General features: G+C 43.0%; 1 protein-coding gene across 3 annotated transcripts in view; it reads left to right on the forward strand.

Moving 5' to 3' along the window:
- DPP4 (dipeptidyl peptidase 4) overlaps nt 1–24,134 on the forward strand; it is a 78,599-nt gene extending 54,465 nt beyond the window's left edge. For all 3 annotated transcript variants that reach the window (XM_077883447.1, XM_077883448.1, XM_077883449.1), the window contains 10 exons: nt 294–341; nt 583–681; nt 3,074–3,143; nt 5,548–5,742; nt 8,325–8,379; nt 8,969–9,068; nt 12,169–12,233; nt 21,055–21,127; nt 21,390–21,463; nt 22,996–24,134. In XM_077883447.1, coding sequence (XP_077739573.1) covers nt 294–341; nt 583–681; nt 3,074–3,143; nt 5,548–5,742; nt 8,325–8,379; nt 8,969–9,068; nt 12,169–12,233; nt 21,055–21,127; nt 21,390–21,463; nt 22,996–23,097 — 881 coding nt within the window. In that variant the 3' untranslated portion in view covers nt 23,098–24,134. The remainder of the gene's footprint in view (nt 1–293; nt 342–582; nt 682–3,073; nt 3,144–5,547; nt 5,743–8,324; nt 8,380–8,968; nt 9,069–12,168; nt 12,234–21,054; nt 21,128–21,389; nt 21,464–22,995) is intronic.
- Nucleotides 24,135–24,453: the final 319 nt, after the last annotated feature.

The raw sequence follows: 24,453 nt of genomic DNA on the forward strand, positions 1-24,453 counted from the left end.
TGTGCCCCAAGCACCCAGCAGGGCCAGAGCTTCATTCTTGCTTCATTCCACCGAGCCCTGTGCCTTCCCGGTAATATTTCTGAATCTCCAATTGCACTTACTTCACGAAAAAGGAAAACCAGCTAACACTTAGTAAGCCCCTTATCTACTGTGCTATTTGTTCTGTCCGAGCTAACTGGTTTTGAAATGGTTATCGAAGTTAAAGGGTAGCAAATAGCCATTTTTGAAAAATATGCTATCTTCTTTTCTTACAAAGCCTCACCTAAAACATTTTTCCCTGTTTGTGTTCACAGGCCCTGGTCTGCCCCTCTATACCCTGCATAGGAGCAGCGACGATAAAGGTATTTCCTTAACATTTCACCTTCCCTTTGCTCTTTAGAAAAGTGTCAGTGAACAGGATCAACGTGTTCTTAGCATAGTGGGGGGTTTTTTGCCTTTAGAGTGTTTAAACAATGACTGGAACTCCGGTGTATAATCCAATGTATAGTCCCATCAGTGAATTGCCACTTGTTCCTTAGCACTTTGCACAATCTGAATTCTTCACATTGTAACGAATTACTGCCTTCTGGAATATTTATTTAGAACTGAGAGTCCTGGAAGACAATTCAGCTTTGGATAAAATGCTGCAAGATGTCCAGATGCCCTCAAAAAAACTGGACTCCATTATTTTGCATGAAACAAGTAAGTTAAATTTCTTTAGGTACAGAACTGCTCCTGGAAACACCAATAAAAATATAACTAAATGTGATAACTTGATCTGAAAATACACATTCTATGTTATATGTACATCTGATTTAAGGTTATTTTTTCTATGAAATAGTGTCATGAGAACTGCAGGTTTTACTTTTTTGTTTTGTTTTGTTTTAAAATACAGTACCACTCTATGTAAGATTTATTCTGTTAAGAGGAAAGCATTTGGAAAAAGCACACTATTGCCACTTCCTTTTCCTTCTGTTAGTAGCTCTGTGCTACTGTAAAGTATTAATTGCATGTTTAACTTAATGATATCTTAATATCTTTTACCTTTAACCCAAAGAGATCAAAAAAATATCTGAGATGACTGTATAAAAAAATAAGATCTGGCTGCAAAATGTTAAAACTTCAATCTCAGGAGAGAAATCTTGAATTTTCCCTAATCATCATCTTGCCACAGTTAGGCTCATGCCTGTGCTGGGAGCCTGAGCATGGAGGACGTGTAGGAACCATGGAGGACAGGGAGGGTTATTTGGAACAAAATTGAAATTTTGTAGTTTGTTAATTTTTATTTGTCTTTTGGGTCCCCCCCCCCCCCCATTAAGAGCTAGTTACTCATGGAGGATGGTGGAATCATCAGGATTGATTTAAGTTTTTTTTTTTAATATAAGATAATAATAGAAAAGATCTAAAAAGATTCAGTGGAAAAGATCCATCCAATTTTAAATGGCAGGAAAAGTGCTGGAAAGTAGAGGGTGCTTCTGAAGAACAGCTCAGAGCAGGGCTGTTCAAACTGCATGTGCCTATGAATCACCTGGCACCTCGTTCATGATCCTTTTGTGATCCAGCAAGGCAGGGTGAGCCCCAGGGTTTTGATATTCGCTCCAAGGTGATGCCGGGTGCTGCTGACCCTTGAATCAGGCGTGCTGGGCAAGGATTTAGAGTTCTGGAGAGCTACCTGGGCTGCTGGGGCAGAAAGCATTGCATACTGAGATTTGACAAGCAGTGGGGGACCCCCGAATGTTTTTGGCTCAGGGAAGCCACGGGATCGGATGGACAACCTAGTAGGGAGGGGAGTGAGACAGGATCTGCTGGAGCTGGAGAGTCCATCTGGGAGGTGGTTCTACATTCGAACCCCAGAAAAGGAGGGCCAGGGGTGGGGGATAGGGGAGACCATGGAGGAGGGGCAGAAGGAGGGGGGACTGGGGATTACAATGAACCTCCCCCCTCCAAAGAAAAAAAACCGCGTCTTTGGAAAGATGTAACCAGAACACTTCTAATCAACTAGAACAGATTCAAACAAAGGAGAGATCAAATGGTGGGTTTGGCATATTTATTAAAACATCATGATCAACACATAGTTTGACATTCATTGAAAAATAATGAAGACTTAAATTTTTGTCCTTATAATCACATGTAGGCAGAAGACATAAAATAATCAGCAAGATACGAACTGAAGAGAAATCTATCTATATAAAGGCTTTACTTCTAAATCTTTCTTTTTTTCCTCAACTAAAATCATTTTAACAACCAAAAAAAGAAAGAAAGAGAGAAAAGAGAGATAAACAGAAAAAAAAGCAGCAGCCCTGGAGATAGGGATTTTTTTTTCCCTTACAGATTAAATCTACTGAAGCTGGAGGTAATCTAATTAAAATATAAAATATCTCTCTTTCTCTCTCTCTCTCTTTTTAAGATTTATTAATCCAACTCATGATCTTGAATTTGGGAGCAAAAGAAACCAATTCATTATTTGGGGACAAATTTTATTAAACTGATGCTAAATCAAGCACAGAGAATTAAACAGATCTGCAGTTCATACAGAACGTACACAACAGTCTGCTCCATATAAACCTGATTTCATTCTGTGAAACACAGAGCTGAAAATGGGAACTCAGCTTTGCGGTCTGGGATGGCAATAAGAATTACAAAAATGTTATTAAATCAGAATTTTAAAATAGAGTTAGGGCCAACTAAAAATCCTAAACATCTTCAAGGAAATTCAAGAAGGGGAAAACATTTTGGAGGAAAACTTAGAACATAAGCCATAAACAAACTAGATAAGTAGATCAGATGCCAAAGAACAGAATCATAAAAACAAAACATTAGCAATTCTAAGATGCACTTTTATTTTACAAGGCACCAATGTATTTAATAGATGTATTAGAAACAACTTTATTGGTTTAATCTTTACTAGTATTCTAACCTGAAAGAGAATGTTTTTGTATCTTAAAAACATACTGAATCCAGCAGTTCATCTTCTTTTTCTATTGTAAGTTAACAAATCGTTGAATCCCAACTATGATTTATTATGGACAAAGAAACCTAGATCGTGTACTAATAATTATTCTTAATTTACTAATTAATCTTTCTGTTTGTTTAGAATTTTGGTATCAGATGATCTTGCCTCCTCATTTTGATTCATCCAAGAAATATCCTCTACTAATAGATGTGTAAGTATTCAAGAGGAGGGAACAAATTAGAGGTTAACCATCATACACGTGTTACCTAGTGCAGCATATGGAAAATTAGAGCCGACTGTATGCTTTGTCTCTTCCTGAATCACTGTGAAGCAGTTTCACCATTTGCTTCTTCCATGATGTAATCACAAACCCAAACCCTTGTTTTCTACCATCTTTCTAGTGGAGAATGTAGACACCCTCTGTCATAATGGTATATGGTCATTTTGTTTTGATTTGTGTCTCTGAATACAAGGGAATTCCAAAAGAATTATCAGGTCACCAGTTTTATCCTCACCTCATGCATATTTTAACATGCAGGAGATGGACATCAGTAGTCTTCACAATTTCTTTACCTTCATTACCTTCATTAGTGACTTGGGCACATCAGGACATCAGGTTTCTCTTCCTGGAATACCACCCACCACCTGGTATTTCTCATTCTTCTCTGTGGTGAAGAGAAGATGTGATAAAGGAAATTATTCATTATTATTCTAGACTTCTTTAAGTCTCAGAGAAAGTTCTGACATCGCAAATCTTTGAACAGTAAATGTGAACTCCTGCAAATTCTAAATGTGGCATCTTCGTAAAATATTTTTGATAATGATTGGGAATACATTTTACTTTGATGCTTCTAAAAGTGCCCCGACCTCGCACCTAATGCCACAACGCCACTCTTCCTGTCCTGGCTTGTCTCATTTCCTCTATTAAAAACAAGACAAAAACAAACCAACGAACGTGCTGGGTGCCTGCTTCATGCCAAGTAATTTGTAAACCGGTGTGAAGAGTTCTGTTGGGCCCATTACATAGGAAAGGAAACTGAGACTCATGAGAACATCACTTTTCTGTTGTAACCACCAGTACCACCCACAACAAAAGAGGGGTGTTAGCATCCAACACAGCCTTTTGCCCCGTATTTATAGTTCCATATAACAAAACATAAAAGCTCAAAGAAAGAGAAAAAGGTATTTTAAACTTCCATGTGTGCTGTTTGATTTTCGGTAAGCCTAACTTTGACTACAGTGACGTTAATTTGCTTTTGGCTTTAGCCCCAATACTGGAAACAGATATTTTTGAAAAGAGTGAGACTTTTGTCCTCTTCAGCTCCCCAGCGAGGAATGGTTAGACACCCCCTTCATTAGGAACATTTTTAAAAACATGGTAAATTTACTACCTGTTTCTTTTTAGTTGTTTTCCTCCTCCCATCCTTTGATGTTCAAATCTTTGCTTTCTATTTTTTTAAATAATGTTGTTTAATCTTACGGAGTAGAGTAACTTGTTACATAACTAATATTAAGAGAAGCTATTACTCTACCGAATCTAAAATCATTAAAATGACCAAGGCATTTCACGTGTTGTTAAAAAATGTTTACTCACCCAAGAAATGCACGAATGCATTCTCCTTTTTTAAAGTTAGAATGATACAATATTTAGTTTAAATGAAAGGAATGCAATGTTTGCTTTAAACCAAAGTTCTTTTGACTTCCATCCCTAGGAGGAGCAAAGGCCTGCAGGTAGAGGGGTACAGCAAGCAGACCAGTAGGAGAAATGGTCTGGGAGGGAGAGATAGTGGGCAAGTCTGGGTCCAGGAGTCCTGCAGATCGTGCAAAGATGACATATTTAAGTGAGATGCAAGGAGCTATAGGGAGCTGGTCTTGATTAACAAATGGAAATGAGGGGGCTTGATGGAGATTGTACATCCAGCTGTGTGGGAGTGGGGTCCAGCCTGCAAAGATTGCAGAGAGCAGGGAGTTAAACTCGTTCATAAATAGAATGCAGAATAACAACATATGTCTTTCAATACAGTCTACCTCTTTCTCCTTTGAAGTTTTAAGGAATAGTGTCCATTCATTCCTTGGCCCATTCCACAGGGGCTCATGGTAGCTTTCGTGTGCAGCTCTGTGCTGGGACTCGATGGGGGAATGCAGGGCATATCATACAGCAGTCAAGCAGTCCTTCTAGAAGTTCCAGCCTCGGAAATACACATGGAATGTAGGAGTGCTTGTAAGCCAGGCTGGAAGGATATATTCAAAGCTGCATTTATTGGCATCCTCATTAATTTTTCATCACACAACTTCTCCATCCCAACTATTAAGTATTTATTTCTTTGATTTCCAAGAAATATACGGCTTAGAAAATGTTAGCCTATGAAGTCTGTGTTTGATACCAATCTTCAAAGGTAAAACTGATGGGTATCTTTGAAGGAAACACACAGCCATTATAGTCGCGCCGCCAAGTTTTAGAGGAACCATCGTGGACACCCTGGTGGCTGGCACAATTTCAGGCTCATCGTCGGGAAAGATGCATGCTTCTTGTCCACAGGGAGTAGAAGAAATACAAGCACTCCTCATTTGATGCAGAAAAACCACAAAGGCTAACAATTTGGGATTTTTCACAGATATGCAGGCCCATGTAGTCAAAAAGCAGACGCTGTCTTCAGACTCAACTGGGCTACTTACCTTGCAAGCACAGAAAACATTATCGTAGCTAGCTTTGATGGCAGAGGAAGTGGTTACCAAGGAGATAAGATCATGCACGCCGTCAACAGAAGACTGGGAACATTTGAAGTTCAAGATCAAATTGACGCAGCCAGGTGAGTGACTAGGAGATGAATCCGAAGGTCATCTGACTCCCCCCCCCCCCCCCCCGCTTTATATTTTTAATTTGTAAAATGTAAAGGATATAAAGTGTCCTGGGATGAATCCTTTATCCTCAGGGTACATTTTTAGTGACGATATCACACTTAGATAAAAATGTATGTCATTATAGACTTATATAAAGGTTAAAAAAGACATATTTCTGAAACTCTTCTCTGTGACTCGAGAAAGGGAGTTGGTATATGTGCTCCCCCTTTTCGGGAACAGAGACTAGAAATTCATCAAACACATGGACAAACTGAGAGAGATAAATGCACCCCTGAGTAAACATCTAACTAAACAAGGAAACCATCATCCGTTTGGTCAAGGGTACGTGAGGGAGCTCAGTGTTCCTTCATAGGGTATGGAGGCTGCATTGCATGTGATGGCTACGAAATCCTACGAGTGGCTCCTACAGTCTGGATGAGGGTTACTCTGCCATTGGGGGAAAATTGTGGAGCAGAGCCTTTTTTGCTCACAGTTACAAGGGCTGTATTAAGTATGAATCACATCTCATTCTTGTGCTTTCCAATCATGGGCCCACAGATCGATGTGATCTGGCTCGAGAGATTTTATTGATGAATAGTGGTTGCCACGTAATACACGTGTAAATGGGCAATGCTTTACCTGCATTGTCACAGGAACTGCACAGCATCTCTGTGAGGTGGGTGTCTGTACCCCATATTTCAGCTAGAAAAAAAAAATGCAGGCTCTTAGGTAATTTGCCAGGGGAAGTCAGAATTTGAATCCAGGTCTGCAACTCGATTAGAGTCTCAACTGCACTCTCCAGTCCAGCCGCATTCAACTGGTGAATGGGAAATGTAGTCTTTGAGTTTCTGTAACCAACTGCCTGGATGTCTAAGGAAGCATAACAAGTGGTTGATTTAAAAGAATGTTATGAAATCATAAACTAGGAAATGCAGAAAAATTGTGAATGATTAAGTGGGCGGAGGAAAATGCTTTTAAAAACAAGGAACAACCAACGAGAAGAGAGACAATTTATTAAGTATCTCTAAGTCTCATACACCAGAGTTAATGATTAGCTATTTTCCTTTAAAGTAAAATAGAAAGAAGGAGAGGTTTAGACTAGAGAGAGGGGGAAAAACTGGCTCAGGAGGAAGGCTGTGATATTTTAAAACTAAATTTTAATTTTTCCAGATTGGTCCTCTGTGAGAGAGGGCATAGTGTCCAGGGCTTCTCAAATCCAAAACTACAGAATTGGGTATCCACAATATACATCTCCAGTTTAAAAAGTTAATGAGATGTAGTGTATTTATACAACAGCATACTGATTCAGCAACTAAAAAGAACTATATACAGCAGCATAGATGAATCTCACAGGCTGTTGAATGAAAGAAGCAGGCACAAAAGTGTGTATCCTGCATGACCCACTTCATAGAAAGTTCAAAACCAGGCACAAATTGGAATCTTATCTTTTTTCCTTTTGCAAAGGGGAAATGACCCAGAGGCTTCTGGGGGCGGCGGGGGGGGGGGGGGGAAGCAATGCACTGTATCTTAGTTCAAGGATATACTCATTCTGTAAAGTTTATCAACTTGTACACTCATGGTTTGGTGCACATTTCTATACATATGTGAATGCCAAGTTTTAAAAGTTTACGGGGGAAAAAATAAAAGTTTATGGGGAGGAGATAATGAGTTGAAAACTACTTACTTTTAATTTTTTCTAATATTGCTTAACTCAGGGCCACCTAAGGCATATATCTATTATTGAAAAACACAAAATTTTCAAAATCACATATAGGTCACTGTAAGGGTTGCCACCCCCCATACTACAAAGTTAAAGAGCCCCATTTACTAAATTTCTTCCTAAAGCAAACAGATTACCTTTTGATGTAAGGCTAAGATTAAAAAGTGACTGCATGAAACACTTTTCTCATTTCTCTAACTGGATATAGGTATCCTGAACACAATTTAGTGGCAAAAAGACTTCTTAATCCGTCAAGGAAAAATTGCTTCCTATTTAATGGTGCTGAGCTAACTAATCAACACCCAGCAGAAGAAGGGATTTATTTAGAGAATGGTGTTTAAGTTCTCAGGTAGGGGGCCTAGAGACCTTTCTCAGCCCTACCCAGATGTTCTCCATGACCCTCTATTTCTCCATTGCGAGGGCAGCCTCTCTTAAACTGAAAAACATCTGGAGAGATTTAAATTCAATTATGTAAAGAAAAGTGCATCTGGGCTGCAAATTTTTATATGAAGCTGTGAAAAAAACTGCCAGGATTTGTTTTCTGTGAATCATACACACACACACACACACACACACACACACACACACAAACACACAGACAAAATTTTTAGGGACTCCAACAAAAGTAAACCTTGTTCGTCCAGCTCTTAGGTTAAAAAAAAAACGATAGACATCTGTCTCAGGTGTTTATTTGATTGCTGGCCATAATTAATCTTAGATTCCAACAGGAGGGAATAGAGAACAAATGGCAGGGTTTCACATTTGTGCACTTATCCTAGTTTTCTATACACAATGCAATACTAATTCACGGACTTCTTCCATATGTTTTAGACAATTTTCAAAAATGGGATTTGTGGACAACAAACGGATTGCAATTTGGGGCTGGGTGAGTAGTTGTTTGGCTAATGAATCTATGTGCATATAGTTAGTAAATAGAATTCGGAGCACAATGATTTATCCTTGGCGTGTAAATATTTAGAGATGAAAATCCTGTATTTTTAATCTAAGAAGACCCCAATAAAATGTCCTCTAGGCAGTGAGTCCCTGCCAGTCCCTGCCAGTAAGGTATACATCTTTGCTTATTATGATTAAGGGGGAGAAGGGAGGGAGGCGAGAAAGGGCGAGAGGGAGGGAGGTGGGGAAGGAGAGCAGGAGAGAAGGAAGTAGGGTGATTTTTCTTATGAGTCAAAGTCAGTAAAGATCTAGTATCTATCGCTCTTTTTTCCTTTAATTACTATCCAGTAAATTTTTGATGATTTTCCGACTTAGACCTGTCAAGCAAAGCCACCAGGGCTCTGCAAGTGTAGTCTTTAGATATTGTCCAATTAAGGCCAATTTAAGCCCTTCTCTACCATGCTTTCTATCTCTAAAGAGGCACAGTATATAAAGATGTGAGAAATATGGAAACTGCGACTCGCTTACCATATGTCCTGAATTCCTTTACCTCCATAAAAATAACCATTTCCATTCCTTAGTCATATGGAGGGTACGTAACCTCAATGGTCCTGGGAGCAGGCAGTGGCGTGTTCAAGTGCGGAATAGCCGTGGCACCTGTCTCACGGTGGGAGTACTATGGTATGTAATTACTATCAAAAAGATACGGAGTGTTGACCTTAAAATTTCAATGACAAAACCATTCCTTTCTGAGTTTCAGTGTTTCTACAGGAAATAAGCTGATTCATTGTAGATGCACTTTATGGATACCTAGAATCGAATGATCTCACTTACTCTGCTATTGAGAAAGGCTCGGTGGTATTGGCATCTATACATTTAGTTATCGACAAATTCTGTTTTCTAAATTTCAAAACATCCCTAACGCTACATTTCTGCAGATAAACCCTCCCTTAATTTATTTTATTTTGAGTTTTGGGGTTTCACATATTAGCAGAATAGAAGCATGTATTTCTTTTTCTTCCAGTAAAGGTCAAAGACAAATAGGGCTTTGGGTGGAAAGAGGAGGGTAGGGACAGGGGAATTCATGATTGTCACACACTGTCACTGTCACCCACACACACACACTGTCTCTAAATTAGTGAAAGCCGCTCTAGAATCTCTTCTTCATCATTGAGAGATAATTCTATATGGCATCATATATATGTAAGACTATAATTCCCTAGAGGGAGAGAATGAACATTAGTACGCTAGATAGGAGAAAAGAGTCAGAGATGGTGAAAAGATGAATTACTTTCCTGCACCTCTTCATACCCCATCTCAAGTCCTTTATGTGATAGACTTATTGATAATAAATACACTTGTTACATATTTTTTGCCCTAATACATGGTAGTACCAACCTTGTAGGAAACTCTTATTTAAAGGCTAAGTTAGAAGAGGCCAACAAAAAAAGTAAAATAAATAAATAAACAAATAAATAAAATATTGTGATCTTTCTGTTAAAAAACATTGGAAATCACACTTCCGACTTAGTCCACACACAATGGATTTGTTTTCATGTAATACTTTCCTGCTTGATATTAATTGTTCCATTGGAGAGCTTGTTTTTGGAGACCTCTGGTGGTCAATAAAATAATAGAAGCAATCTTTGTGAGTTTAGAATAATAAGAGGACTTCATTAAATGTATTTGGACAAACCCAACTTTCTGGACATAGGTATTTTCCAGAGTTCTTATATATGTGTTAATTTGAACAATTTTACTCAAAGATCAGATAGAAGAGGTACACAAATGGTATTTCAAAGGCGCATTTTTTACATTTTACAACACCTGTATTATACATTTATTAAATGCCGTTATTAAAACTTCAGGGGTGCCTGGGTGGTTCAGCCAGTTAAGTGACTGACTCTTGATTTCAGCTCAGGGTCATGAGCTAGTGCCCTGCGCTGGGCATGAGATTCTCTCTTTCCCTCTCTCCTGCCCTTCCTTCCCTCCCCCTGCTCCTGCACATAGGCACACTCTCTCTGTGTTTAAAAAGGAGAAAAACAAAATTCAGATCTTCTCACACATGTAAACCTGGTTAACATAATAAGAAAGGAGTATTAGGTTCTAGGACAAGAAGAATAGAAAAGTCTGCTACTATTTCAGGAAAAATTTATTTTGCCCTTAAAGGCGATTTTCCCTCCTATCACATGTACAACTTAAATTATTTATGTTTAAATGTTAAAAGATATGAACATTTTATGAAGATCTTATATTATAAAATGTCCTTTAAGATATTATATTTTGTATATTAGTGTCCTCTAGATATATAAAATTACATATCATCTGTGTCTGTCTTCCTTTTAATCAAAATAATAAAATATTGCCATTATTCATTTTGAAAGATAGTATTTTGATTTCCATAGAGCAAGCATAAAGAATACATGTGGAATAGCTAACACTCATCATCAGTGTAGCCTTTAAATGCCAGTCATTCGAAAAGGGTTAAAATGTTACTTAAGGCTATTATTTAGGTGATCTATTTATTTAAACAATTAGTAAGATCAATACTGAACTACCAAAAAAAAAAAAAATACTGAACTACCTGTAAAATTACGGTGAAATTCGAGCCATTAATCTAAACAGCACAATGACAGCATATTATACTCTATCCTTACCTATTTATTGTAATCTGGTCATTGGAGGGGGCATCTTTCAAAGCAATTACTTCAGATTTTTAAAGTTACCTTGGAACTTAGCCACACAGTAAATTGTAAATTTTCTCACATATATTTTGGGATATATCTATAAAATTTTTAAAAATAGGGCAAAAATATGTTTAATTACCCAAAATAACCAAACCAATTATGCATCCTGTTTTCAGCCATATCTGTAGATAAAAGAGCTTGCATCATTTCAGCAGATATTAATGTAATCTATTTCACAATTCACAACTGTTAGAATGCCAAAAGTGAGGGCTCGCTACAAAATGAGGAAAAACAAATGGTACACTGTGACGGAGTAACTGAGCTAGTACAGGGATATACAGCAAATAAATGATAACTGATTTCCTTGTTTTCATTATAGCAAATTTTAACCTGCCAAAACAATCTATGATTTAAGTGAGCAGCTAGTAATTGAGCATTATAAGGGGTTTCCAACAGGAAATTAAGACATATGCTTGTGTCAGGACCAAAAATTTAAGATAATTGACCCTTTCAGTGACTTCCAAATTAAGGTTCTTTGAAAAGGTCAGATGATAATGTAAAGAGCCCTTACCTTTCAGCACTTTGCATTTGATTTTTCTGCAGATGGGTTATTTTTTTTTTAAAGATTTATTTATTTATTTGAGAGAAAGAGAGAGATAGGGAGTATGAGTAAGGGGGAAGGGCAGAGGAGGAGGGGCTGAGGGGGAGCCAACTCCTCGCTGAGCAGGGAGCCTGATGTGTGGCTCAAACCCAGGACCCCAGGATCATGACCTGAGCCAAAGGCAGATGGTAAACCAACTGAGCCACCCAGGCGCCCTCTGTAGATGGAGTATTAACTGTGTTTAGATCATCTAGTCTCATCTCCCTCTATCCTCATTGGTTCCAGCTGAGTATGGAAAGGCATGAGTCTGAGCAGGCGTCTGGCTGCATTAACAAGCCAAATAAAAATGATCTGGAGGAGACACTCCTGAGGGGGATACTCTGTAGACCTACGCACAAGCTACGACATATGAAAGCACTTAAACTAACCCAATAAAAGGAAGAGAAGTTGTATTGTATGAATTAAGTGTTTTTTTCAATTTTTTTCATCACAGACTCCGTGTATACAGAACGTTACATGGGTTTGCCAACTCCAGAAGACAACCTTGACTATTACAGGGTAAGAGATGAGAAACCAGATCCATTTTATAACCTATTTATAAGTTGTTTAAGAACATCTTTAAGTGTATCTATTCTAAAAAAATATATATTTTTTATTTCCAACAAAATTCTTGTTAAAAAGAAATAACACAGGTGGTTTAGAGATACTCCACTAGCTTCCCCTACTATATTCTGCATTAATTACAGTCTTTATCGTATGCTATATAGGTCACAATATGCATTCATTTGGAAATACAAAGCAACACCAGATAATTACTTTAATTATAAAAATTTCATTTAGAAAACATGTCATATTCGACATATTCCTTTAAAGCCCAGAAGACTCTCTAAACCTTTAGCTATATATTAAAATTTCTGTGGTATTAAAATTAAGATGTATGTACAGACCTATAATTTTCTTATTCATAGCCAGCTATGTGCAGTTTGTTCAAACAAGATTTGGGTGAAGAGTACAATTGGACGGGGCCCCAAAAAGCCCTTGAGCCTCCATTTACTGAATAGCATTCAGGTGGTTGGCTGATGGGAAAACAAGTGGCAGGTTGCTCTGCAGACAGGCCATAGCATCTGAAATTTGGCCTGGAAGCCACTATCATTGGCAGCCACATGTGCTGGCTGGATGGCATGGCCGAGCCAGGGCACTCTCTCGGGTGCTACGCTGATGTAACCAGAGGTGCTGCTGATGTAACCAGAAGTGCTAGCCTAACCGCTAGGGACCTTCGTTGCACTTTGGCCCTTCCAAAACTTTCCTGAGTCTATGTGTCGTGTTCGTTGAAAAGCCCAAAACTTGCAGATGACAAGGTAAATCATCTCATGTTTACATTCTCCAAAGAAAATGCAAAATTCTTTTCATGACAATGAATTAAAAAAAGAGGAAAACAAAAACGAGAGTAAGTTAATACAATTTCTCATCTGGGCCGCAACTCTCAATACCTGGGCTTCACATTAATGCGCTGCTCTGAGCAGTGTTTGTACACTTTTATGAGATGTTACCCTTCCTATAGGTTCTGAAGCCACGTGACCAAAACGCAATAAAACCCAAATAAAATTTCCAGTTTTGCAACATAAGTATACACAGTTTAGTTTTATCTCTTTCAGCTTCATTTAGGAAGGTTTGGGGGAGGGGGGTGCAGGGAGGAGTATGTGGCTGCCTGTGCCTATGTGTGTGTTTTCCAGTCAAGATAGAAAAGTGACAACCTGTAAAGTGAGATGCACCAATCATCTTCCACTACACAGCAGTCCCATTGTCGGTTGTCCCCATTTCTGCCAGTTGTCCCCCACAATACTTTGGATTCAATTCTTCCCATTCCTTCTCCACATCCAATAAACTCCTTTAAACATCCTTTCCTTTCTTTGTCACCACATTGCCGCTGTCACATGACTATCTACTTTTCTAACAATAACCCAGTTGGTGTCCCCTTAGCTTGTCTTTCTATGCTCCCATCTTTACCACAAAGAGGCATGAGATTAGTCCCCGCATCCCCACATACAACACTGTCACAGGTCTTTCATGTGACTCAACTGAGTCCTACCCTGACTCTAATCAGGTGTTCAACATCCTTCTTACAATGGTCCAGTTCACTTGATTACACGTCACTGTTGTCTGAAAATTTCTGGGCCTTTCCCTTTTATGCCCTTCTGTTCCTTCTGCCTGGAATGTCATTTCTCCTATATCTCCATTTAGTAGGAAGTCTGCTCTTCCAGTGGACTAGCTGCCCCATTTGACTTTCATGACATTGTCTTGTAGATCTCTTAATCTTCGGTTTACCTATCTTGGACTCATGGTTATTTTGTACTTCCTAATACTGCAGTATTATTAACTGTTGAAGTATTTACTCAATACTGTATTCTTCAGATGACCCCATATGAAGTGTAAACCTTAAGACCTTTCCTGATTTAAGAACTTTTTGAAGGCAAACATTGTTATAAAAATTGCTTATCTCCATCACCTCTTTACATCTGGAATTTTCTTGTCTGTAACCTGACCAGGATGCTCACACTTGAAAACCATCCCTCCTGCAGTATGCCATATATGCTGAGCTGCCAAGGGACTTTTTCAAATATCCCAAGTACTAAAACTCCCGAAACCGAGATGTACTGTCCAGAACCCTCACCCTGACTCTAGAACCTGGTGGATGTTAAGTCAAAAGTTCATTCTTAAAATCCCATTCTGAAAAGTCTTTTTGAATCTAGAGGCACAGGGTCAAGCCCAAACCCTGACACCTGGGGAAGTCCATGGCACCTACCCTACTCCCCTCCATGAACATCAGCCAACAGCCAACAGGGTCTTTCCTCTTCAACCAGCCTTCCCCCTTTAGGACGGTTAGTTTCAACCTACCCTTTCATCCCACATCTTTTCCCAGACTTCCCTATGGGCTCCTCGGTCCCACATGGATCCCCTCCTCCCCATCTCCACTCGCCCTGAGGCGGCCATGTTCCTCTCTCCCCTTAGGTGTTCACTGCATGAGGTAGTCATGTAAATAGAAGTCACTTCCCACTGCCAATGGCAACACACGCACACTGGGTGCATAAAGTCACTCTTTCACTTCACTGCACAGATGGCACCCGAGGACTGTTTAATCCTTCCACGCCAGGAGTCGAGTTTTCTTGGCACAAAATTCAGTGCTGGCAATGGACACATTAAAACTGCCAGTACCAGGGAGCTAAAGGTTCCCAATGTGTTACTCGGAGGAATGATTTGGGCGGGCGAGAGTTAAGGTGTGTGGGGAAGGGGAGGCAACGCTGCTGAATTGTTTCCACCCTGGTAAGTGCTTCCTCAGAGTGTGGAGAGCTGAATCTAAGTGCCTATATTTGGTGCACAGCAGGCTTTAGAATAAAGCTGCCCTCCTTTGTTTTTTAAATAAGCCTGTGCTTTTGTCTCTGGCAAGAATACATTCAAAGATTCTATTTTTCCTGCGAGGCCCCAGCTGCCCCTCTGGACCCCATCTTTTACTTTTCTTTCCCAGGTTGTTTTTATTTCTCTCTCTCTCTCTCTCTCCTTCTCTTTCTCTCCCTCCCTCCCTTCCTCCCTCCTCCCACACTTTTGGAAAAGACAAAGAAGACAATTCCTTAGAGGCTCTCAGTACCCTGTGCCTGTCTGTGGGTCAGAGGGAAGAGTTTGAAAATGATTCCCATTTCGTCGGGGCCGCTGCCTCCCTGCAGTGCACCCAGGGTGGGAAGGACCAAAGCCCAAAGCTCCGCAGAAGGAAGGCCCTGATCTTTGTTTACACTTGCAGTGCAGATATCAGCAGATATCATCAATAGAGTGGCCAGGATTGTAGCCTTTCTAAGAGAAGAGACAATTTTTAATTAAAAAAAAAAGAGAGAGAGAGAGAGAGAGAGAGAGACAGAGGATTCATTATTAGGTCACCGATGACCCAGATTTGGAAGAATTTGGAGAAACCCACATCACCAAGAGAAGCACATTTTGTGAAATAAAGGTCCTACTTGCGATTTAGGAAAGGAAATCCGAGAACCCGTTCGTATGCACAAATGGAACAGGTAGGGATGCCACGTGTAGTTGTTCAGCTCCCGCAGTGCCGAGGGCCAGTCTCTGCTTCATTCACTGAGACACGAACCTCTGGGGCTGCATCCAGCCAGGACTGCCTTTTCCTACTCGTACAGAGCTGCTGTGTAGATTAGCAGGCCCTGGACTAAGGCTCAGACCCACTGCAGTGGCATGAGCAGTGCCCCCCACCCCCAGGCCCTGGAGCTAATCCCCCACCTAGTGCCAAGGGGCAAGGCCCTGTAGCCCTGGGGAAACATCTCTGCGGTGAGTCTTGGTCCCCAGCAGACCACAATGGTGACAGATTTGAGCAAAAAGCACCGGCTGGGCAGTAAGAAAACCCTCACCCCCACTGGCAAAGAGCAAAGAGCAAGCACCGCCAGGGCCCGAGGAGCGTGTCGCTCACCAGCATGACAAGTGGCCCTTCACATGCTCCATCAGAGGCCTCGCAGTCAAACCTATTTAAAAACTCAACATCTGGCCAACTTTCACTCACTCAGAAACGGTGCCTGGGGTTCTAATTGCCCAGAAGTTTCTTGCCTTGTTGGTGAGCAAAAGCAGACCCACAAAATGATCAAAGAGAAATGAAAGAGAGCAGGTAGGAAGAGTGAACCCGGGTATGACAGGTGCCCCCGAGTGCAGAAAGGACAGTGGTGCCCAAGCTGTGACAAGCCCCCGGAGGTTTGTCCTCTGGAGCATGTGGGGCCGGGAAGGGAAGTGGCCAGGAAGTTAGGGTTTCACATTCCCCCTCAACTCCTCTCAACTGATAGGGGGGTGGGGGGGGTGGGGGGGGATCCAGCTTTCTTTATTCCATTCATTTTTTTTTTCTTCACTTATTCATGAAGCGCTTGCTTCTATGGGGAGACACTATTCTGGGGTTCCTGTCTCCCTCAGTTCCCTGAGATGAGTGCTCTAGTTATCTTCATTTTATTGACGCTGAAACTGAGGCACAACCATGTTACATAACATGTAGATGCGGAGGGTAGGGAAGGGAGGGCCCTTCTGCAGGCCAACAAAGAGGGATTTAGGAGCCGAAGAGGGAGAGCGGAGACGCTCTCTGTGGGTTGCGGAGGGACAGGGGGCAGCAGCACAGCCCCACGGAGTAGCAGGTACAGCTGGTTTTCCGGGGATTTGTGAAGCAGGTTGGATGAACCGACGGATATCATGGAAGCAGGGCGTGGGAAGAGCAGGCCAAATGGTGGCCTCTACGGCAGGCCACAGCCTGCGGCGGGCGGGAAGGGATCCATGAATACGCAGAGCAGCAGAAGATCAAGGGCAGGAGAGATGGGGCCCAAGTCCTGAGCCTGGTTGCCAAGAGAAGAGGGCAGCCTGGAACACACAGAAGGGACTGATTTAACTTGTAGAGGAGATTTATTTTGCATTTTGCTCAAAATTTGATAGGCTTTTGGCAAGTGTACGAAACAGTCATAGATTTGGCAGTCTTCTGCTAGCAGATTTGAAATGTTCAATCCTTAAGAACTGCTGCATCGTTAGGTTATGCAAAACAGGGTGCAATTTTGTAAATATGCCATCTTGTACTGATTTGACATTTGTTCTATTATCCCAGAATATGCCAAAGGGAGAGAGACCTTCAGATTTAAGCCAAACCTTAACTTGTTTGTTGAGTGCTGATAAAATGTTGACTGCTGTGTGATCTTTAAAGAAGCCAGTGTTGCTTGGTGAGGACTGAGGTAGAGCCCCCTGTCGGGTTGATGGGTTCTCTTTCCTTGGCATCTCACCGATACAGTTGTTTGATAGAATGTAAACAAGTAAAACATCCGATATAGTGGGTGGAAAGTATTTTTTTCTCAGAGATTTTCTGTGGCCTCTGTTTTCTGTGGCATTAGCGGTGCTTCCCAGAATAGCATTACTTAATGCTAGCTAGTTAGCAGGATTTGGTTGCAAGCGGGAGGATGCACAGAGGAAGCCGGTGCGGCCGTCCCATCGCACTGACGTGCGGGGTGGTCCATCAGACCAGGGGCCGTTTGCTCTCCCTACGAGAGTCTGGAAATGGTGATGGGTTGTTGGCTGGGACGCGAAGGGACACTAGGCCGTAACGTTAAGGGGCGCGGGCTTCGGAGTTAGACCTCGGCTCAAATTTGGCTTCCACCACGTGCCAGCAGTGTGCGCTTGGAGAGGTTAAGTAAGCTCTCGGGACCTCAGTCTCCTCATCTGGATAATGGGAAGAATCAAGCCTCCCCCCACAGGGTTAGTGAAGGGATTAAATGGGACACCTGCGCCTGCCTTGAGGTAGGCCTCGGCAACGCGGCAACCGATCATCCTCAGGACGCCACTTGTCCTTGGGGCTCCTCGATGGCCCAAGGGTGGCCTAAAAACGGTCAGAACTTCTGTTCCTCACAGTGCCCCACCGCTCTCATCAGCTCTCTCTTTATTTCAAAAATACAAAGATTTATTTGCTGGAAGGTAACTGAGGAACCAGCGTGATCCAACAAGCAGCTACAGATGGTTCTTCCAGGGCTTGAGGGAAAAGCTCCTCACAGAGATGCTGTGGAATCGGCACTGCCACTGGACCAATCCTTCCCACTTCGTTTTGCCAGACTGTTGCTGACAGCGGGGCTCTCCGGAAGTTTCTAGCCTCGGGAGAGTGCCAACTGCACCACCATTGCATCCTTGCCCATTTATCACTCTGAGCTTCCTTTTTAGTAGCTGGTGATAGACTATTCGGCTTCTAACTTAGTCATCCATTTCCTTTTCTATTTCTGTTTCCATCGATAGGCAAATGGGGATTATCCTATTTTAGTGGGTTAAAATAGCACGATGGCGTTATTGCCGATTATTAACCGCACCTGCAGTGAGGGCGGGCTCTGTGGCTCCGGCGTGGGCCGAGGCCGTCCGCGGGGTGGAGCGGGCCGCGCGGTGGGCCGCCGAGGGTCCCTCTTCCCTGAGAAGCCCGCATTCTGGGGTCCGGTAGGGCACGATCGCGGTGCCAGGGGCAAGGTGCCACCGCCGCGTCTGGGGGGGTCGGGCGGGGAGCCCTGCTCTCTGCTGCCAGAGAGCCTGAGAGGGGCTGGGTGCTCCCGGCTGCCCGTGCACCTGCCCACCTCGCGGGGAGGCCCCTCTGGATGCTTCTCCGGGGAGCAGGGCGATGTGTGCATGGAACCGGCACACCTAGCTCACCGTCGCAGGGGAAGCTTTTGTTTTATTTTTTCTCTTGCTGCATTAAAGTATTTGTCTTTCTTTCTTTGTAGTGTAATATTGTTAATGTAAAACAATTTGCATCATGACACTTTTATCACAGTTTTCGTCTTTTTCTCAGTATGTTGCATTTCTCACCATGTCTAGTTCATCACAGCTACAGTGTGTACATCACAACATTTATCTTAGGCTCAGGGTTTTACTTGTTTATAAAAATTGTCTTCTTTCAGCCTGTATTCACTCCATTTAAGAAAAAAAAAAGGCAGCCAGAAACTGTTTTGGTCCAAACTCCAGTAGTTATCACATTCCTTGCTAACTGTCCTGCGTATTTATATGTCTCCTAACTATTACTCTATGTTTCAATGACATTTCTCAGTTTTATGGCTCGTGGAGGTTGTAGGAGCAGCTTTGGCGGTGCAGGCTGCCAAGCCAGGAGGGCCGGTGGGGCTCTCGGAGGTGAGGCGAGGGCCCGCGCCGTGTGGCCGGGTCCCCGCGGGCAGGCTGCGGGGAGCTGCGGGGAGCTGCGGGGAGCTGCGGGGAGCTGCGGGCTTGCAGAGCGCGAGGCTGGGCGCGGCCCTAGCAAGCACCGGGGCAGGTGTGCGCCGGCCCGGCCTGCACGACGGCTGGGGGGGGGCGGGGGGAGCGCCCGGGAGCGCCGGGGAGCGCTGGGGCCTGGGGGCGGGCGGGCGGCGGCGAGCCCCGGCCTCTGGCGGCGCGGCTGGGAAGCGGCTCTGCAGCCCCGGGCCCCGGCGGGGTTGGCTCCCGCCGCCGCCTCCGCGGGGAGCACGGCCGCCCCGGACGCCGCCGCTGGGGCTCCGCTGCCCGCCCCCCGCCCCCCGGCGCCTCGGCCGCCCCCAGGCCCGCCCCCCGCGCCGCTTGGGATTGCAGCGGCCTCGGTGCAGACGGCGTCCCGCGTGCGGATGCCGCCCCGCGCGAGCCCCTCCTCCTGGTGGCGGGGGCCCCGCGGGGGAGCAGGGGGAGCAGGACTGGGCAGGGTCGCACCGGGCAGCGCCCCTCCCGACGCCCGCACTGCGCAGAAGCCGAGCCTGGGGAGCAGCCTGCCCCGGGGGGGTGGCTCCCAGACCCCGTGACCCCCGCCGGCCAGGGGGGCCCCGTCGGGGCACAGGGAGCCGGCGTTCCCCACAAGGGCGCCTGCAAATGCAAGCCGTGGCTCTCAGAAAGTTGACTTTGATTCACCAAGATGCTGGAGGACTTGCAAAGGCACCGGAGAACCGCTGGCCCTTCCTCGGCCCAACACGCAGGGAGACCACAGACGTGGACCCCGGCACCCCGAGCCTCCTCCGAACTTTGCACACATCCCCGAATCCAGACCCGATGACCAGCTCCGTGCCCTCGAAGGCTTTCTCATCCTGAGCCCCCCCCCCCCCCCACCTCCCCATGCCAGGTGTGCGGCCTCAAGGAGGCGGGTCTTCAGAGAGCTTACCTCCCCATTTCTGGCCCTATTTCTCTGGCCCACTAGGCAATGGCTTGATCCAGTGGCAGGATTTTCCCTAATACAGAAGGAGGCAGACGACAACAACCCACCGATTTCCTAAGGCCACGCTTGATCTTTTTCACCCCTTTCCCCTCCCATATGTCACATTTGCCTAGGTTTGGAACATCTGTTCCCAAAGAGGTAGTACTTCCTTCTCACTCATTGCCTAGCAATGTGGACCAAAGTTCATATGACATATTGCAGAGTGTGTTTAGTTGCAAATGCTATGTACAGGCTCTTTGAAATGTAGCATGTATGGCACCATGTGACACACGGTTGCCATGGCAATACACTTTTTGGCTGAACTACAGCACAAGCCCATGAACATACATTGCTAATAGGAGACTCTGCCCCGCGCTAATGCACAGGCCACAGCCAGCCCGGGATCTGGGCCTCGGGGCCGGCGCGCAGCCCCGGTGGCAGGTGCCCCCTGCCTGCGTGTGCGAGGAAGATGTGGCGTCCCCCCTTTCCAGTCCCGTCTCCCAGGCTCGGGGCATGCTGTGCATTCTGCTGTGCATGGAGACAGCATTTGCTTAAATATCGGTTTGCTATATTTTGTATCAAAGGGGGCCCCAGCTGAAAACATTTTATTTTGTAAACTGAAGTGAAAAATCAGTTTATGGCAGATCTTTTTTTGAATAATGACATTCTTTTTCCCAATTCCAGAATTCAACAGTCATGAGCAGAGCTGAAAATTTTAAACAAGTTGAGTACCTCCTTATTCATGGAACAGCAGATGGTGAGTTTCAGTTAATTAGACTTTTTAGTATCACAGACAGGTTTGCAATTTCACTACTGACAAAACAAAAGCATGAGGGGCAAGACTGTTACATTTACTTCAATAAAACAGTGTTGCTTTCCACAACTCACTTGTCTTGGGCTAAATGGGATGCTAAGTCCTAGAACTTCAAATAGTCCCTTTCTTCCCGTGCCTTTCCCACCCTTCCTATCAGGAAAGGAGCGGCTATTAGTTACTTTACGTTTCCTTTCTCTCCTTGCAGACAACGTTCACTTTCAGCAGTCGGCCCAGATCTCCAAAGCCCTGGTGGATGCTGGAGTGGATTTCCAAGCAATGGTACAGCAAACCGTGGTGCAAAAGGAGGGAGCTTGCCGGTGGGGCCTTGGTTTCCCCTGGCGGGGCTCCTTCTCCTCCAGCAGGCCCAGGAGATAGGGACAGGATTCCAAGGGGGTTTGTTTTTGCAACGAGGAGTCAGAAGTGGTACCCTTAAGCCACAGACAGAGTCATGTTCAAAACTCTTGGAGACTCGGGGGTTGAGAAGCACAACGTATCCTGGGAGTGTCAAAACAGTGCTCTCCTATCCATGTGGCTGCTCAGGCTCTCCCTGTTTGGATTCGGAAGTAATCACTTACTCAGTAAACGTGCCGCAGAGTAATTCTAACGTGAAACCAGCATGATAGGAGCTCAGCTCCAATATGAAAATAAATCCGTTTCTGTCTAGTATGTATTACTAGCCAGTCTAACAACAGTGGGACGTTAATAAGCGGCCTGCTTCGGTTTTTGCAAGTGCAACATTATCTTTTGTTGAACGACCACAGGCAATGAACAATTAGGTTTGTTTTATATGAGAGTTGGAAATGGCTCAGAGCTGGTATTGCCTGTATAGTGGGCTGTTTGTAGGCATTAAATCAAATTCATCTTCTACACAAGACCTTTTCAGATCAAGAAGAAAATAAGAGGCTTTATGTGTAGGTATGACATATATACACGCGTATGTTTGTATACTTACATGTGTATGCATGTGCATTGCACTAAATATTTTTGTGCAAAAATACTTTCTTGCCTGTATTAGCTAGAAAACCTACTTTTCTTCATTCTCTCCATACACACACACACACACACACACACACACACAACCTTGCTCTGTGATCAGTTCACATGGTGCCCATTATATCAGGATGAGACAGTTAGTTGATACCAAAGAAACCTGGCATATGCCTTTTGGGGTCGGATCCTTATGAGAGGTTGAGGTTTCTTTTTCTACCACTCAAAGAAATGACATGATACTTTAGGCAATTTCTAAGAGTTTATTTAAGTCTCTGCAATTTATGTTTGCCAAGTAGTGACTTCTCACTTGTTTAATATGGGATGCGTTGACACATTTTTGCCTCAGGTCATCAACAGTTTCATAAATGTCAGACGTACAGATAGAAAATTCTAGTGAAAAACCAACGTGTTTGCAAAATAGCACATTTGACTTTTGACCTCATGTTAAACATATATGTGAAATGTTGAAATAGATTTTTCTAGTACTTTGGTAACATATATTAGGAAAAAGTGCTTTTAAAAAACTCATTTAATGTAGTTTCTCTTATTGCAGTGTAGGAGAAATCTGGCACTTGATAACACTTAATTAAAACTAGCGTGCTTTAATGGCATAAACATTCTCTCCTGTGCATAATGTAGTTCTAAGTGTCCTCTGATTCAAGTCTGAAAATGGATTTGGATAGTTTAATTAGAATATATATATACCCTTAAAACAATTTTTTTGACTCTATGTATGGTTCGTGAGAGCCTATTTGATTTTTTTTTTTTTTTAAGAGTAGGATAACTGACATCCTAATTCTGACCTTTCTCTTTCTCTGCAGTGGTATACAGACGAAGACCATGGGATTGCCAGCAGCACAGCACACCAACATATATATACCCACATGAGCCACTTCATAAAACAATGCTTCTCTTTACCTTAGCACCTCAAAACAGCATGTCAGACCTTATTAAAAGCCATTTTTTGTTCTCACTATCTCAAAACTGAACTGTTAAGATGATGATCTAAAAAAAAAAAAAAGTACACTCAAATCAAGAAATTCAAGGTTACGTTTGTTCCTGGATTTACATCTGTAACCCTGAGTAGGGACTTCTGTGTTCGCAACAGATTATTACCTTCCTGAAGTCTGAATTATTCCGTCTGGGTTTGTTTATTATTTAAAATCATTTCCACATCAGTTGCTGAAACAACAAATATGAATTGTCTTTATGAAAGCTTTGCATAGGTTCCCTGAGAAGCATTTTATTTTTGTCTAACTGGACTAGTCCAAGATCTCATCCTCTTCTTTAAAGGGATGGCAAGGTGTGGGCAGTGAGGTCACTGGGGCAGGGGTAAGGAGAGAAAGGTGGAGGAAAGAAGTAGTAGGCATGGCTGGGAACCCAAGTCCGAGCACGATGACCTGACCAGGCTACTGTCAGCAACTCTTGGAGAAGAGCTGTTCACAGCCAGACTGGCACGGTTTTCTGAGAAAGACTATTCAAACAGTCTCAGGAAATCATATATGCAAAGCACTGACTTCTGAGTAAAACCACAGCAGTTGAATAGACTCCAAAGAAATGAGAGGGAATCTGCCAACAATACAAGTCCCCCAGGTGCCAGTTATGGCTATAGGTGCTACAAAAACACAGCAAGGGGGAGGGGGAAGCATTGTAAATGTGCCTTAAAAAATACTGATGTTTCCTAGTGAAAGAGGCAGCTTGGAACTGAGATGTGAACACATCAGCTTGCCCTGTTAAGAGATGAAAATATTTGTATCACAAATTCTAACTTGAAGGAGTCCTTGCATCAATTTTTCTTAGTTCATTTCTTTGAGCATCTTAATTAAAAGAATATTTTAACTTCCTTGGGCTTGCTTTTAAAAATCGAAAATAAACTACAAAGTTACATATTATTATTCCCATACTACATACTGTGGAATTTCTCCTGGTCATTTAATAAATGTTCCTTCATTTTTTCAGAGGTAATGCGTTTTTTGTCTTGAATGAGACCTAAACCACATTGGCATATGGACACGCTTATCCAGAAAGGCTCTTGTTTATTTTGCTTGTTATCCCAGTCTGCCTTGTAAACATGGAGAGAGTTCAGTTTTTGTAAAAAAAAAAAAAAAAAAAGATACATAAAAATGTGTTAAATTAAGCAGTTCCTAGGGCTTTTATGTAATACATATACAATTTGCTACCACACACATATATAGCTTTTGAAAAACCCAGGTAACTTTTATTTTTTTATGTAATATAAAATTTATTATTTTATTCCAGGAAGCTATGATGGGGCGATG

This window comes from Canis aureus, chromosome 34 (genome assembly GCF_053574225.1).
Source record: "Canis aureus isolate CA01 chromosome 34, VMU_Caureus_v.1.0, whole genome shotgun sequence".
Lineage (NCBI taxonomy): Eukaryota > Metazoa > Chordata > Mammalia > Carnivora > Canidae > Canis > Canis aureus.